General features: G+C 37.0%; 1 protein-coding gene across 1 annotated transcript; it reads right to left on the reverse strand.

Annotated features, from left to right (window-relative positions):
• Positions 1 to 1,117: 1,117 nt before the first annotated feature.
• CCT2 (chaperonin containing TCP1 subunit 2) lies at positions 1,118 to 16,889 on the reverse strand. The gene is made up of 16 exons (XM_086400017.1): positions 16,833 to 16,889; positions 16,022 to 16,096; positions 15,852 to 15,917; positions 15,009 to 15,120; positions 14,114 to 14,190; positions 13,872 to 13,984; positions 12,866 to 13,068; positions 11,159 to 11,259; positions 10,795 to 10,922; positions 10,356 to 10,459; positions 7,688 to 7,807; positions 7,121 to 7,249; positions 6,834 to 6,937; positions 6,470 to 6,569; positions 5,487 to 5,628; positions 1,118 to 1,397 (listed from the first exon to the last, which is right to left on the reverse strand). Exons 1-16 carry the CDS (start codon positions 16,833 to 16,835, stop codon positions 1,367 to 1,369), a joined length of 1,608 nt encoding a protein of 535 aa, XP_086256143.1. The 5' UTR covers positions 16,836 to 16,889; the 3' UTR covers positions 1,118 to 1,366.
• Between the last annotated feature and the right edge of the window lie 268 nt (positions 16,890 to 17,157).

Below are 17,157 nucleotides of genomic sequence, written 5' to 3' on the forward strand. Positions count from 1 at the left end.
CTTATATTTCTACCTCTTAACACTTACTGTCTTTTTAGGACCTTTGGAAAAAATGAGCCAAAATACAGTGTAGATTAAAATCCTACTCCAAGCTACCTGGTCCCTCAGGATAAATGTTTATCCACCTACCTCTCGCATGGAAACCTCTGCACATTTTCTAGGCCATGATATGTTCAACTGCTCCACCTATCTGAGTTGTGGGATGAAAAATGATGTTATGATGTGTGACAATGTATTTTAAAAATGACACAGCAAATGTACTATTGTTTCTAAAAATGAAAAAAGTAAAAACCTGTATAAATCTCTTTGATGATCTCAGAAGTGTCTCCTTTATGTGAATTTTGGAGGATATAAGCTAGTATCACAATAAAAACCAAAATTTTCCAGTTGTAATAGCTTCTACAAAGTAGTGCTAAAATGCTGAGATAAACTTTTGGACAAGAACAAAACAGGCTGGTTTATCAGTATTTCTCTGAAAACCCTTTGATGCTCTATGTGAGCAAAACATCTCTCCAGAATTCTAGCACAGGTACCCAATGTAAGACTACTACTGGGCTCTTATTTAATTTCTTGCACACTTTGCTGAATTAACCTCCAAATCTAAATTCACCTTTAAACCATCAAATTCAGCACATACTTACAATCTATCTAGAATGCATTTACCAAAAAAAAAACCACCCAAGAAACCCTAGCAAAACAATCAACAATGAGGACACATGGATATGCTAACCATATCCACGCCCTATAAAATTACCAGATGTAATTTGAAGAAGCTTGCAGCAGCCAACATTTAAAATGTAACTCTTTCACACTTGAAGTAACAGAAACCACCATAAATTTTTTCCTGTGTTTGAGAGAGTATGTAGACTACACAAAATTAAGAGTACTATATGTTTCTTTCACAAAACAAAATGGTCAACTGGAAAATGTATGATTAAGAATCAAATGATAAAGTTTATAATGTCTCACTTGGCCTTACATTAATCAAAATAATTTTTTCATAAATATGTAATATCAATCATTAATTAAACTAGAACAACTCTACACTCCAAATATAATAATTCACTCCCATTTAGAGTAAACCAGGTACAAATCACTAAGTCAGTTAAGAACTAAGTAATTGTTCAAATTTTTATTTTGATGCACAGTATGAGGAATGAACTCTTAAATCAACTGAATTTTATAGAAATGAAACAGCAAATAAATTAGACCCATGTTAAAATAGAAGGTCAGTTAAATGTCCAAATTTAAGGACATAACAGCCACAGATAAACTTCAATTCTATATTCTTCTTTCAGGAAGTCAAAGTCTTTCAAACACAACTTTACTATGAACTGGTCCAGAGCTCAACAGCATACGGGAATGCTTAACAGGGGTGGTGATCAGGGACACGCTTCCTGTAAGAATTAAAATAGGGCAATAGTGAAAATGAAAAGCATGACTATAACCGAAGGTCTATATTAAATACAAACGCAGCTAGAGTACTACTTTTATTAAAACCAATTTTAAATGTGTAAAAAGGATGTTTCTATCTCACAGTTAACATCCCTTAATTATTGTATTGTTAAGAGAACAGGAAAAATCTGCAGTGTGCGGGTTGCAGGTTGGTACTCAGCAGTTCTCAGCTTCTCACCCAAACAACCTACTTACCAAATATATACTTTCCAGAAAATGGTTAGTTCATGTTTTTAGCTTATGCTAGTTAATTTTACGAAATGAGTCAAAGATGGTTCTCTCAGTCAGAAGTTGTAAAATGACAAGTCTTTGGGGTTTCTAAATTAAAACTTCTGGGTCACTATTCTAAATGAATGAAAACAAAAAGTTGGTGATGGACTTGGGTAATTCACTCAAGTATGTCAACAGTACCTCCCACATCTTTAATGTTAAATTTTTATTCTCTGGTAACCATACAGTGAATCAGGAAGGGGGCATGGTAGGGGTACTAGTGAAATTTTCTTACTTCCTGACTGTGGAAACACTACTTCATGAGGCAAGCACAACAGTTAAGAGAAGCGAAAAAGCATAGAAACAGATCCAGACTAAAACATATTAGGATCATATAGAGATAAACCTTCCAATTTATGGGAGTATGACCAAAGGATGTCAATAAAGAAAAAGTTGTCAAGCATCTGTCACTAAACACTCCCTGGAGATTAATAATGAGTATGAAGAGAAGTCCACAGTCCAGTATGTTTGGGAAGCACAACCAAGTTTTAAAAAATTCATATTTCTTTACTGCAAATTACTCAGACTGTCTAATATTTTTAAGACACTTGAACTTCAAAAACAGTGATACCAGCTCAAACAAGGTACTATAGTTTGTATTTCAAATGTGGTTAAGGGAGCCAAGTTATTACAAAAACTTCTGAGGCAGCTATGCAACCTTGCCCCCAAGTCAGAAAATTTTACCTATATAACTGTTTTGCCTTGCTATCATTCTACTTGAAGACAACAAAAAATGTAGCAGTATTTACCCATCTTTGTTGGCACTGCTTCCAAGAAAATTTTGTCAACTTTTCCTTCCCTCGTTAACTTTCCATTTCAAAATATGAGTGCTCCTCATTACCCTATTCTCCCAATGCTAGAAGAAGAGAGAATCTAGATTTTGTAGCCCAGTCCTTTCCACTCACCACAGTGGGAGATCTGAGTATCATTTTAGCTTTTCTGTCCACATCCAAATCACTATTTTCTACTCTTTCCTTCCTCTAACAGAAAGAGGACAGCTGCCATTCATAGGAGAAATCCAATGGAAGGAGTGCTGCAGGGGCACAAAGAACTTCGTCCACGTGGGACATCATTTCCTAGTAACATTCCTACTTCCTCCCGTTCCTCCTCTTGTTCCCTAGGTCCAACAGCAGCTGCTGGCGGACTGCGCCCCTCTTCTGCATCCATCACTTCCTCTTGATGAAACTGCTCCCAGATGAACACACTCAATTTTCACAGAAATGACCACACCTCCTCTAGCTACCATCCCACTTCTCTGCTCTCATTCACAGTAACATTCCCTGAAAAAGCAGACTACATACAATTCCTCTTTCCCCAGACTCTATCGAATTTACTTCAAGCTTTTGCCCTCTCTATTCCACTGAAACTGCCCATTAAGAACACCAACAACCTCGTTGCTAAATCCAATTTTTAAGATCAATTTTCAGTCCTTACTTGACCTATTTGCATCATCTTGGGAGCTGATCACTCCTCCTCCCCAAATACGTTACCTGGCTGCTACACACATTCCTCCTACCTCAGGGGCACTCCCCCAACCCAACCTTAGACTTTTGAATTATGGGAAACTTCAAAAGTATATAAAAGTAGAGACTGTACAATGAATCCTCATGTATCCATTATCCAGTTTAATAAAATCCTTCTTACTGACTCTTGACGGCTGTTCTAATTCAAACTTATTACTGGAATTTCAAGCATTCAGTCCTTTAAAAAAAACACAAAAAACCCTTTCCCTTCTCTAGATACATTCACGCTTTTGGGAACTCAATTAGTAGTGTGACCTTCTATACTACCACATACAGGCTGACAACTCCTAAAACTTTAACGATAGTTGAATTTCTTCCCTAAATTACAGGCTCAATGATCCAACTAATCGCTTTCTCAAAGATTACTATCTCAAATGTCCAAAGCTGACAACCCCCATCTTTCCTCCCAAAGCCTTCCTCCACCTCAGTTAAGAGAAACTTCTATTTTCCACAACAAAAACCTTGAATGACGTGGCCCAGTATTGTTTTGTTACTGTTATTTTAGTTGCTGGGAATTTACATGTTTTATTTCTGAACTAAAAATGTTTAATACTGTCATGTTAAAACATAACTGAGATATTTCTGACAAAATTTAGAATTTCCCCCCACTTCCCATGAAGTGGGAATATGCTTAATGTATTGGAGAAATGTGGCAATTATTAAGGAGCTTTGAATAAAAATCTTTAAGACTGCCCCCTCAAAAACCCTTGATTGATAACCCTTGAATTATCAATTCCCTTTTCTCACAGACCTTATATCCAACCCATCATCAAATCCTGCTGACTCTACCACCTAAAATAGATTTATTATCAATCTCTCCTTACCACCTTCACCTCTATCTGCCGGTCCAAGCCACCATCCCCTCCCATATCCCTGAACTTCCCACTAATAAAAATTAATGGTTTTGGTAACTAACTAGCTACAAGCAGTTAATTTAATTAAAATTATTAACTGAATCTTCAAATGCTAAGATTTTTCTGGCCACCTAGTCATTTTTGCGTGAATGAGTTTCATCTGAGAAAAGCTGCTGGAGGGATTTCCCTGGCAGTCCAGTGGTTAAGACTCTGCATTTCCACTGCAGGAGGCTCGGGTTCAATCCCCGACTGGGGAACTACAATCTCGTAAGTAACGGCCAAAGAAATGGTACTGGAATAGGACGGGGAAATAATGGAAACAGTGACAGACTTATTTTCTTGGGTTCCAAAATCACTGCAGATGGTGACTGCAGCCATGAAATTAAAAGATGCTTGCTAAGATGCTTGCTCCTTGGAAGAAAAGCTATGACCAATCTAGACAGCATCTTAAAAAAAGAGACATTACTTGGCTGACAAAGGTCCATCTAGTCAAAGCTACGGTTTTTCCAGTAGTCATGTATGTATGTGAGAGTTGGACTTTAAAGAAATCTGAGTGCGGAAGAATTGATGATAGAACTGTGGTATTGGAGATGACTTTTCAGAGTCCTTTGGACTGCAAGATCAAACCAGTCAATCCTAAAGGAAATCAATCCTGAATATTCATCAGAAGGACTGATGCTGAAGCTGAAAACTCCAATACTTTGGCCACGTGACGTGAAGAACTGACTCATTGAAAAAGACCCTGATGCTGGGAAAGACTGAAGCCAGGAGAAGGGGACGACAGAGGAAAAGATGGTTGGACAGCATCACCAACTCGATAGACGTAAGTTTGAGCAAGCTCCGGGACAGGGAAGCCTGGCATGCTGCAGTCCATGGGGTCGCAAAGAGTCAGACATGAACTGGAATAGGACACATTCCAGTCAGACTGAATTGGAATAGGAACATGTAAGGAACTCTGCACATTATGTGCCGAAGAATATATACATATATATAGAAATATATGAAATATATAGAAATACTTTTCTATATATATAGAAAAGTATACCCAGACATAAAATGACTGGAGCCAACTCATCCTGGTAAACAGACATCATTTCTTACTACTACCTCCCTACCTATATGCTCTCTGGTTTTAGACTTTCCGAAGCCTACTCTTTTGTGCCCTTTCAATCTTGAGGGCTACCCTGTGTTACCCATATCCTTCTCCCCACTAAGCTTTTCTGGTTTAAATCTAAGAGTTGTGACCACGTATTTTAAGTAACTGGCAAAATACTGCTATCTAGACAAAATGGCTCCACTTCCCATCAACTACAATTAACAAAAATACAGCTGTTGTTTCCATGTTAATTTTTCCTAAGAGATGGTTTTTAAAGTGTTACAATACCTTGGTGCTGCCTTGATGATGTTGTCCACACGCAGAATCACCTCTGCTGCTTCAGCTGCACTTAAAAGAACTTGTCGCTTCACCTGGAAACTTTCTGTTATACCCAGTACCGACATATCTCCAATGGTACCTTCCTTCATATCTGAGAAATATTCACTAGATAAACAACTAGTCTTAACTAAAGTATCAAAACATATCTAATAACAGAACACATTAATAAAATTAAACCTGACTTATAAAAATATATATAATTACAAAGCCAACTATTCAATTTAATTAAGAGTATTCTCATCAGATTATCACTCAAGGAAAACCTTTTAGAAAATTAAAAGATCAACTACTGATTATCTGTATTAATGAAGGGTAACTATGTCAAATAATAGAAAATTTATATGCAACACATCACCTATAAAACTGAAGAAAATTTGTTCATCACTGACTACACCATGGAATCTAAAGAACTGAAGGAGAATTTAAATCATCTATTTTTCTTATTAGACTCCCCCTTCATCTTCTGTAAGATCGTTATTCATTAACTCTCTTTTGTCCAGTGCCAGGATTACCTACCCTTAAAAATATTCCTTTTACGTCCTAGACCATTTTATTGGGAAAATTTTCAATCTGAAGTAAGTCTTTTTTAGGCCACTTTCCCCCTGGTGGCTCAGTACTAAAGAATTTGCCTGCCAATGCAGGAGACATGGGTTTGATCCATGGGTTGGAAGATCCCCTGAAGAAGAGAATGGCAACCCACTCCAGTCTTCTTGCTTAGGAAATCCCATGGACAGAGGAGCCTAATGAGCTACAGTCTATAGGGTCAAAATGAGTCAGATACAACATAGCAACTAAATAACAACATAATGGTTATGAAGGCAAGGGTCATAGGAATCTTTTACATGGTTGTTATGAAAATTCACATTAAAAAAAAAGAACTTGGTAAAAAGCTACTCTTAAGAACTCCCACAAGATGCCAATCACTTTCTTACCCAGTCCAGCAGTTGTTTTGCCTTCACTATGGGCAGCTCGGAGCTGTGCCACCAGGTCTGCACTGTCATAGCCCGCATTGTCAGCTATGATGGTTGGCAACTACAAAGTGAAGAGGACATGGTAACTATCTACTCTACCAACAGAGTTCATTTACCAACTAGAAGAAAAGCTTTCTAAAACTGTGCATTTAGAAATAATGTAAAATCTGTTTCCTCTTAATTACTGCTCATGAAGAGGTTTATAAACTCCAAAATCGAATTTAAGCAGTGTAAACCATTCTTTTCTTAAAGCCAAAAAAGGAAACATTTTCTGTCCAAGATAAAAGAATGTATAAATTCAGGGCTCCCTTTTTCATTAACTTACCATTCTCAGTGCTTTAGCGTAAGACTCCATTGCAACAGCTTCTTTGCCTGGTGTTCTACTGGCAAGCTGTGTCACGGCATGAGCCATCAGCATCTCAGAACAGCCTACAGATTAAAATTCCAAGAACATAAATCATTACACTCAGTTGCCTCCAAGACACTAAATAAGACTTCAAGATCTATTAAAAATTAAGTGCACAGGCAGTACGAAGTAAGAAGCATTAAAAGTCAAAAGCCACTACTACACTTCAATAAATAAAATATGTTCAATATTTTTCAAATGCTTACCTCCTCCATAAACTGTTCTAGAATCTTTCACAGTCTGGGCAAGAACACAAAGAGCATCATGCAAAGATCTTTCTGCTTCATCTAAAATTTGCTGAGTGGCACCACGCAGAACAATGGTGCAAGCCTCACCTAAAATTAAAAAGAAAATAATGTTCTCATGTCACAACGAACTCAAGCTGTAAAACATAAAAATTTGCCTTCTATTATTTAGGTTATATTATGTGGTTTTGAAAGCTGGTATGTCTTTTATTGCTGCACATTCTCTTTGCTAACAATCCACATTCCTAGCAGTTCTAAATTATCTGAAACAATTACATTGAATATGCATTGCTCACAAAGACAAGGTTAACAGGCTGCCCTCAAGAGACTGAAATTAGCATACACCATGTTTTTTAAGAATTAAGACATATATTCTAGTAACTGTAGTAACTTTCTTTCACTTCAACAGAGCCTAAACAAAAGGTTTAGGAACCTAAACCAACAGAGCCTAAAAGGTTTAGGAACCTAAACAACAGAGCCTAAACAAAAGGTTTAGGAACCTAAACCAGAATCTACATAAGCACTCACCAAGGGCTACCCCAGAAAAGTGAATGAGTTTGTCTTCTCCAATCATGACCTCCTCAATAAGTTTGCAACTTCCAAGCTTCACTAGTTCTGGATGGTCAAAGGTAGAGGCAATTTCACCACCTATGAACAAAAATATTCATTAATTAAATGCACAATAGGTTTGAAATTTACGCTTTCTTACAAGCAAAAATGAACAGAAAACATATTAAGTTGACTGCTTACTATATGCCAAGCACTCTGAAGCACTTTATACAAACTAAATTATTTAATCTTCACAACAACCATAAGAAGACAGGTTTCATTTATCACTCCATTTAGAAATGGTAAAACTGAGGCAAGGAAATGTTTTGTTTTCATCTAAGGTTACATAGTTCAAACAAATATGAAACTGAAATTCAAATACAAGCAATCTGGCTTCCTCTATGCATGTTATATAATTCCACCTTAACTGAGATTTTGACATTTACCTTTAAGGCTGAATTTATCAACAAATTCAGACTTTCTTCTGAATTCAGTCTAGAAGACTAGTATTCTATGATCTAGTATCACCAAACATGAAAATATTTGGCTAATCTTATTATATCAACAGGTGCACTGACATTAGGAACTGCTTCAAATAGTGAGCACTTGGTATCTGTGAATTATTACAATAACTGAAGTGTCAGAAAGCTCCTGTAATATAAGGCCTAGAGAAGGGGGAAATGTATACTGAGGATTTCCCAGAGCAAACTTAATGAGAAGGCAAAAAAGCAAATTCATTTTCTTCCTTAGGTCTTCCCTTTATTCCTATCTTCCCTCCACCTTCCATGCTATAAACATTTCCTTTCCTGGTTCTTAATTAAGACAAAGTTAGGCTTCCATTTTAAAATCCTTTTCTCAGACTTCCCTGGTGATCCAGTAATGAAGACTCTGCTTCCACTTGAGGGGGCATGGGTTCGATTCACGGTCTGGGAACTAAGATTTCACTTGCTGTGTGAGGTAGCCAATAAAATAAATAAATCAAACAAAACCCTTTTCTCTAGCTCTTTACTCTCTCTCTTAATAAGATACCCTCAATCATCAACCCAACCCCTTTTCCTACACCTTACCGATAAATTGGCTAAATAATTCATGCTTTATTTCTACTGTACAATTAACTTTATAAAAAGGACTCTGGTCTTCCCAACTCTACTAATTTATACTCACTTGTATAGCTGAAGCTCTTATTTTTGGTTGGCAAATTCCAGAGACAGTTCTGGAACGTGAGACACAATAGATGTTTGGGATATCATATGCCCCAACTGAGACCAATTTGGCTTATGAGAATTTTCACTGATCCTACACTCACTCACTCATGTACACCTGCTTACAAAATATTTAAAGTCCATTTGCAAGACCCAATTTCACACATCTTGACAACAGATGAGTTTACTAAGGATGGGAGCCACCATGGAGTCTAATTCACAGCCAAACAGCTGGTGTGCTTGAAGCAGTAAATCTTCTGAATGTATGTGGCAATTTCACATTATCAAGTCCTTGTGATAATAACTTATACCATGAATGTGCTATCATTCACATTTCTTATATCTTTAATTTTGCTGCATTAAGGAAGTAATTAAATAAAATGAACATCATAAGATTTATCACCTAAGTATCAAATATGCAATAACTTCTAAAGGAAGTAAACCCACCTCCAAGTAAAACGTCTCTTTTTAGGTCAGAAGACTATGCTTCTCAAATTATTGAAAATGGCTTAAGACGTTATTTTGAAGTAAGTCCAATCCTACCATCTACTTAGTATAATTTCGTCTAATACAAATAGCAGTTCCAAACTGAATGTGGTGTTCCTTGTGGCTTTACATCTAAACCCCATTCGTGGAATTCTCACTGCCAGATCACAAACCAACTTTCCAACCTATACATTGTCAAGCTCTTGAAACAGGATAAATGTTGTTATACTTAGTTTTCAAGGGCTACTTAGCAGTTACCACCACTAAAAAAGTGAGTAACTGCACTGTATGTCATTTTGATGTAGATATATCTGTAAATGCACTTTTTAGTCTACACTGTGACTATAAAACCCATACCTGTATTGAACGATACTGGAGTAAACCAACTTTTCATCATACACTCCTGGACTGTTTCACACTTATTCAACATTTATTACTTTCATAAATTTAAAAAAGTTAACAAAAACAATGTTTAAGTATTTGACCCACTGTCTGGCATATAGTTAAATGTTCAATAGAGTACTATTCACCAGGCACATACAGTGAACAGGGAGTACCACACCAGGCACAAAGTGAATACTACTCACTTAGCACTAGAATTAAATGAATAAACTAAAACTCAAGACTCCTTTTTTTAAGCTTCAGTTTATCTAGACTATGTTTAGAATAGCGGTCCTGAGTGTTTGTGAGAAAAAGATATAGTACCTTTAAAACAACACAGCAAAAATAAATCTAAACCTACAGTGAAGCTGGCATTTGATATGTTAAAAATGAATGTGACTAAAGATATCAAAGATTGTGAATAGCTGTTTAGATTCTAGGGACCATAAGGGCACTTTAAGGTACCCTTTTCAGGTACGAAGTACTTTCTTTTTACTTTTAGAAATGAGTTACATACACTAATTCTCAATAAATCCAAGAGTGATTATTTGTTAGAAGTTAATGTCTTTTTTCCATACCTGTGACAAGAGCGAGGCGTTCCACGCCTACAAAATCTGCATGCTCAATAGCCATAACACCAGCAGCACCAAAGAGTTGTTCAGGATAATTATAAATTAGTTGCCTATAAATAAAAATATGAAAAAACATTGTTCAAAATTGTTACTTCACAAGATAAAATACATCAGATTAAGAAAAACATGAAAACATTTTTACCTTGCCAGCAATCAAAGAAATGCAAATCAGAAAACTGCTATCATTGATAGAGAAAAGGTTTCATAAAGCATATTAAATGATTTAGTAAGGCAACTGCCTTGCTGTACAATCTTACTTATATTTTGGGGAAAAAACCACTTCCTAAATAATAAACAACTAAATTCTATAAGAATTTTTCTAAATCATTCCAGAAACACAAGGCCCTTTCTTGGATCATTATATTGTTAGCAAATACAAACAGACCTGTTAATAAAGCAATTTATCCCATGCTTAAGAATACGTTCAACTTTCTCCTTCATTTTTTCCTTTTCTGCGTGTTCTATTTCAGCAACCTTTGCTGTAGAATCAACTCTCACCCGGGAACCAAATATCTAAAACAAAGGAAAGCATAAAAAATAGCATCACTTTCCTTAAGTTTCACAGCATACTTAAAACTTTTTAATGTAAATACAACAAAACTGTGTGCACTGTGAACGCACACATACAACATAAATACACACTCATATATATTCACACACATATATATATATATATCAAGTACAACTGATTCCCAACCCAAGTTTACAGCAGCTAACAATCAGAAATCCAGGAAATGTAGTTAATATACCTTAATTTTGTCTGTATCCATACCAGTATTTGCAATAAGAATTTTAGCATTTTCAATTCGTTTTGGTTGATTTACACCAATTTTTTTATCCAACAGAAAGCCTGTTAAAACAGAATTTTATTAAATACTTCAAGGCTGTATCAATGAATCTTTTAAAGTAATATGCTTTATCAAATTACTCTTTCAAAGAATGCCATTTCTAGTCTAATTCATCAAGCTCCTAGAACCTAAATTGCATTCCACACCAGTGACCATAAAAATTAACTTAGCAGATTATTTAAAAAATAACATGCAAAAAAGAAAATATGAGGCACAGTAGAAATATGAAAAGTAAACAGACATTTTTTTGTACAACTTATATACTTCAATAAAAATGAGCTAATTAAAAAAAAGTTATTTTTGAATCTTTTATCTCAGATACATATTATGTTTGCAGGTGTGTGAGTTGCAATGCAAACTTATTAATCCACTTTCATTAGCTTAAAACCAACACAAAACAAGCTCTTAAGATTCAGATAGAGACTACTGAACTTTTTAAAAAACTGAGGCTGTGATTAACATGAAACACCATGGAGAGCAGTCAGACAAACCTGTCCCCCTCATGCTCATGCTGCTTATGGGCTATGTATACAAGCTTGGACCAAATTTCCAACCCTAACTACTCATCTATAAACAGGAATATCAACAGTAGCAGAGATGTCATTAGTAGCCAAGGGGCCCAAAATGATCATACGAATTGAATACTGTGTTAACTGTATTCATACGAATTGAAAATACTTGTGTTTAACTGCTTCCTTTAGATACATGTTTTATCTTTTAACTCATTTATCACACCTTGGGTTTTCTGCTCTATTCAGCTGAACTTAATTCTCATTCAATGGATCAACATCATGATAAAGAAATGAGATTTTGAGTACAATTCCAGTAGAATGCCTGGCACAGAGCAGACATTCAATGGTCACTATTCTTGCCTTAATTCTTTCTCTACCACCAAACTCTATTAGAAATGCTATACAGTCCTTGCCTATAAATTCAACCTAGAGTATTTTCAGAATTGTTACACCTGTGAAAGAGAGACAACATGAATTTCTGCAACTAACCCCGACTCCAAATCACTGACTAGTAAAGCAGAAACTATAAAACATAATTTATTCCTTTTTTCCCCCCTTCTCTATAGAATGCCTACACTGTCTACAGGTCCCTTTGTGAAGTAAATGTACTGTGAACATACTGTAAGAACAAAACATACTATTATTAAGGACATAGCATAAAAATACTAAGACATTTATCACTCCTCAAGAACACCAGAAACTGTGTCTTCAACATGTGTCAACCAACATGACCTACCCAGACCCTTCCTAGAGAACACTTTCAATCCCAGAAAAAATACCATTTGACAATAGCTGACTTTAAGTAGAAGAAAACTAAGTCTCTTTATTAGAAACTGTAACTTACTTCATAGTATAAACTAAAACCTAGAGGTTATCAAAGAAATGCTGGGATAGTATGAGTAGGTCAAGTACACTGTCAATATAACAAGTGGATTAAGATGACAAAAATCATTGCAACATGATTTGTTCCCTTAAAGTCAAGTTTTCTCGCTTTGTAAAGTGCCACTAGTCCTGACTAAATAAATAAGGATTCACTCAGTATTTAGCTTTCAACATCTAGTCAACACGTCTTTTCCCATATACAATATATACATACCTTCATCTAAATAGGAATCTGCCAGACTTCCTCCTAGCTTTTTGATGACATGAATTGCCTCCAGGTTACCAGAGCCTTTTAGTCTGAGAACAGCTTCCACAGCTAACTTAGTAAAGTGGTCTTTATGATGAGTAAGAAGTTTTGAGGATAGTGTTGTTCCTGCAATGTTCATTAAATCTTGACGGAACTTAACTTCATCGGAACTAAAATACAAACCAAAAAAAAACCAAGCAAAAAAATTCACGCCAGGTCTTAAAATGCTTCTCCAAAGTTATCAACTTTGCTTTACGTTTCCAAAACTTATCCAAATAGTGTTTGCCAATAGATACTGTTACCTCAACCAGTCAGGGTTCTTTAGTCATAGAAAAAAATTAAACCTTATCAGTAATCAAGAAATACAAACAAACTAATACTATTTTCCCCACCAAGCTGGCAAGCTACCAAAGCAGAGACACAAGCAAACAAAAATTTCAGGAACACGGGGAAAGAGACAGTTACACAGCCAGTGGATCTGTAAATTAACGATCTTTTTCTAGAGAACTACTTGTAAGGTAAACAAAGGACCCAGAAATTATACTACTTTTTTAAGTAACGACTTTGTCACAACATTATAAAATAAAAAATTGTCAAAACTCAAAATCTCCAATTACAGATAAGTAAATTACAGCAGTAACATAATCAAATGCATATACCTCTACTAAAATTAATAAAGTACACCAACACCTAAAAATTGTGCTTGCTATTCAACTAGGTTAAAGAGGCTAAAAAATCTTCTATATAATACTACTTTATTGTGATTATATATGCAAAAAGCCAGAACCCCAAATTTTAACTTAGGGACTACCTCTAGCAGGTAATGTGGGGCTTTTCTGGTTGCTGTTGAGGCAGGATGAGGTAACAGAACCATGTCCATGTGTGCTTTCCACTGCTCTCTAGACTTCCTGAACTAAGTATATTTTGAAAAGAATATTAGATGTTTAATACAGTAGTACTGTGGTATACCAACCCATGGTCGACTGCAGAATTCAATAGAGCCTGTCTTGCTGCCTTTGTGGCTTCTCTCCAACCCGCAATAATGGTCTGTGGATGAATCTTTTTTGCAATTAAGGATTCTGCTTCCTATTAATAAATAGTGGAAACACACATCAATAGCAAATTTGTAATAAGAAAGAATCTGATTACTTATGACACTCAATACCAGAGTAGGAAAAAATATCCAGCGAGATGAAGTTACTCAGATATTCTTACCCTTAGCAATTCTGCTGCGAGAACAGTAACAGATGTAGTGCCATCACCAACTTCATCATCTTGAACCCTTGACATATCTACCAGGAAAAAGCTAGTTAATAACTCACTTATATGTGATTCTGCTTTTGAAATTATTAATACTTCTTGGTACCTCATCTAATTCTCCAAACATACTCACTACCAGTCTAAATCTTACTTATCTAGGTGTCCTCACCTAACAAATTCTTTGGAACTCTTCAGTCTGAAATACAGTAGTTTCACCATCAGTAAGTACATCACACTCCAAGACTCTATTTAAAAAATTTTGCTCAAGTATAGTTGACTTAAAATGTTAATTTTTATTATACAACAAAGTGATTCAGTTGTACACATATTCTTTTTCATATTATTTTCAGTTACAGCTTATCACAGGATACTGAATACAGTTCCCTGGGCTATATATTAGGGCTTTGTTGTTTATCCATTCTATATACAATATAGTTTGCATCTGCTAATCTCAAACTCCCAATCCTTCCTTCTTTCACCTCTCCCTTCTCTCCTGGCAACCACAAGTTTGTCTGTGTATCTAAGTCTGTTCTTATTTCATAAATATGTTCATTTCTGTCATAATCCACAAATAAATGATATCATATGGTATTTGTCCTTCTCTAACCTACTTCACATAGTTTGATAAGCTCTAGGTTCATCCATGTTGCTGCAAATGGCATTATTTCATTCTTTTTTATGGTTGAGTAATATTCCATCATGTATATGTACCACATCTAGGAGTTTGTATTTTAATAATGATAATTATCAGTAAAAAAAGTAGACATCGATTAATCAAAAGGACAGTCAGTCAACACAGTCTGTTTAAAAACTGTTTCCAAATGCTAACAAATGCCGTCCTAAGACTCACCAACTAGAACTTTAGCAGCTGGGTTGTCCACACCAATGTTTTTTAAAATAGTTGCACCATCATTGGTTACCATAAGAGATGCATCTCGTCCACTGCTTAACAATATTTTGTCCTGAAAGGAACATATTTGCTTCAGGTTAAGACAGAAGTACATCTGGAATGATGCATGGATTAATCAGTAATCTCAGATTGCTAATGTGTAAATACTCTGAAGGGTTATATGGCAGACTCCAAACTGTTTCACTGTATATACCCACTCCCAAAGCCAACCTTGATGTCCTACCCTTCTCCAGTCCTAGAGACACTAGAAGAGCGAGACATTAACAAGGCTGTTTGAATACTGTAAGAGAAAAACTAAGTGTACCTCACAATACAATAATAAATACAAATGATAAAATAAGCAAGATGCAGAAGAGTATTTGACAGAGCAGAGGGAGTATATCTAGTTATACTGAAAAAAAAACTAAAAAAACAGAAGCTACAGAAAAAGTACACATCAATCCTATCTTTGACGAGACAAAACATTGTCATGAAAAGAATATATAAACAAATGTCTTATAATTCATAAGATACCTGTACATCCACATAAAGACAGCCGTTAGATTTATATCCAAAGGATATAAGTGGTTATCACTGGGGAAGGGAGTGGTATTGGGGATAGTGATCAGAAGGAGACCTTAGTCCTAGGGGTACGGTCTTGATTTTCAGTAAGGAGAATGTACCTATGTCTGAATTTTTATAATTAACAGTTAAGTTTTAAATATGAAAAAGCACCCACAAGTTTTTGTATTCCCAAGGGCTCTATAACGACAGTAAAATACTAAAATTCCCTGTTTTTCTTACCATGCCCTTGGGTCCCAACGTGCTCTTTACCAAGTCTCCAATAGCAATGGCACCAATAAAAGAAGACTGGAATAAAAATCAGAGATGACCAAAATAAACTTCAGTCTTAAAATCGTAAAACAAACAAACAAGCACTCTTCTATCTTTGTAAGAACGAGGAAAAGGCTTACCAGGCGAGCTGTCTCTGCTCTCTCTTCATCAGCTCCAGCCTTGAAGATATTAACAGGTGCAAGGGAAAGGGACGCCTAAAATTGAAAACCAAGAATCAGTCTGAATACCAGTATTCTTTAACATACATACTTAGATGAGTTTCACTAGACTTAGAAGTAGATACCTAAAAGAACATGAATTTAAAGAAGAAATGTTCCTTTTTAAACAAATGAAGCACTCCATGATTAGGCAGTCATTTATTTAAAGCGAAGGGAGCGACTTAGGTGACATTCCTTTTTTGGATATCTTAAGCGCTCCGCGAAAAAAATTCTACACCGAAGACACGGACTCTAAGTATGGCAGGACCAAAGACCGCAAAAATGATTTTAAACTAAAAATAAGGATGCCGCCAGGAGGGGGAGGGAACGCGACAGCCTGGCTTCCATCACCACCTTCGGGCCGCTCCAGGCTCCGCCCTGAGAGGGAGGGAGGGGCCCAGCGCGATGACCAGCCCGGTGCACTAGAAATTTCTTAGCTTAGGGTTAGTCCTAGGTTTCGAGGTTCTGGGCCTATCCAGAGACCGAGTCAGAACAAATGCCAGCCTTCAGGCCCACCCTTCCTTCTGGCTCACAGGGAGGGCCTCACCCGCGGGCCCGGCGCAGACCACACGCCGCGGCCTGCGCCATGTGCAGCGGACCCGGGGTACAGGCACAGCGATGCTGGGATACAGATGGGGCAGCAGACGGCGGAGGACAGCAGAGGGCGGCGGGGGACAGCAGAGGGCGGCGGGGGACGGGAGGTCTCGGGCAGGGACTATGGGGCGAGACTCACCATGGTTCCGAGGAGTTAGGCACACACGTTATCCCCTCACAGCTCGCGCCCGCGACCGGAGGGACGAGAGGGCGGAAGTGACGCCACACGCTCTGCCGCAAGGGGCGGAGCCTCGACAGACGCGCTTCACGTCCCGGCACCGCCCTCAGGGGGATGGGAGGGGGCAGCATTTTGAGGGTCGGAAAGCCTGCCCGTCACACTGGAGAGGCGGGGCCTTGACTAGGGCCTTGCTTTCTGCTTTGGCACCTACTGAAAAACAGGAAGGGGAGGGCTGGACATCTTGCCTGCGGCCCAGAGGTTTGAGAGTAGAACCCGCAAAGAGGAA

The sequence above is a fragment of the Bos grunniens genome, chromosome 5 (genome assembly GCF_055505025.1).
Source record: "Bos grunniens cultivar Pamir isolate PY7600 chromosome 5, Bosgru_T2T1.0, whole genome shotgun sequence".
Lineage (NCBI taxonomy): Eukaryota > Metazoa > Chordata > Mammalia > Artiodactyla > Bovidae > Bos > Bos grunniens.

Coding starts and splice junctions, on each gene's coding strand:
- CCT2 (XM_086400017.1), bottom strand. Junction 14,191..15,008: donor AGCTGCTAAAGTTCTAGTTG/GTGAGTCTTAGG, acceptor TTTTCCTGGTAG/ATATGTCAAGGGTTCAAGAT. Junction 13,069..13,871: donor AATTCTGCAGTCGACCATGG/GTTGGTATACCA, acceptor TTTGTATTTTAG/TTCCGATGAAGTTAAGTTCC.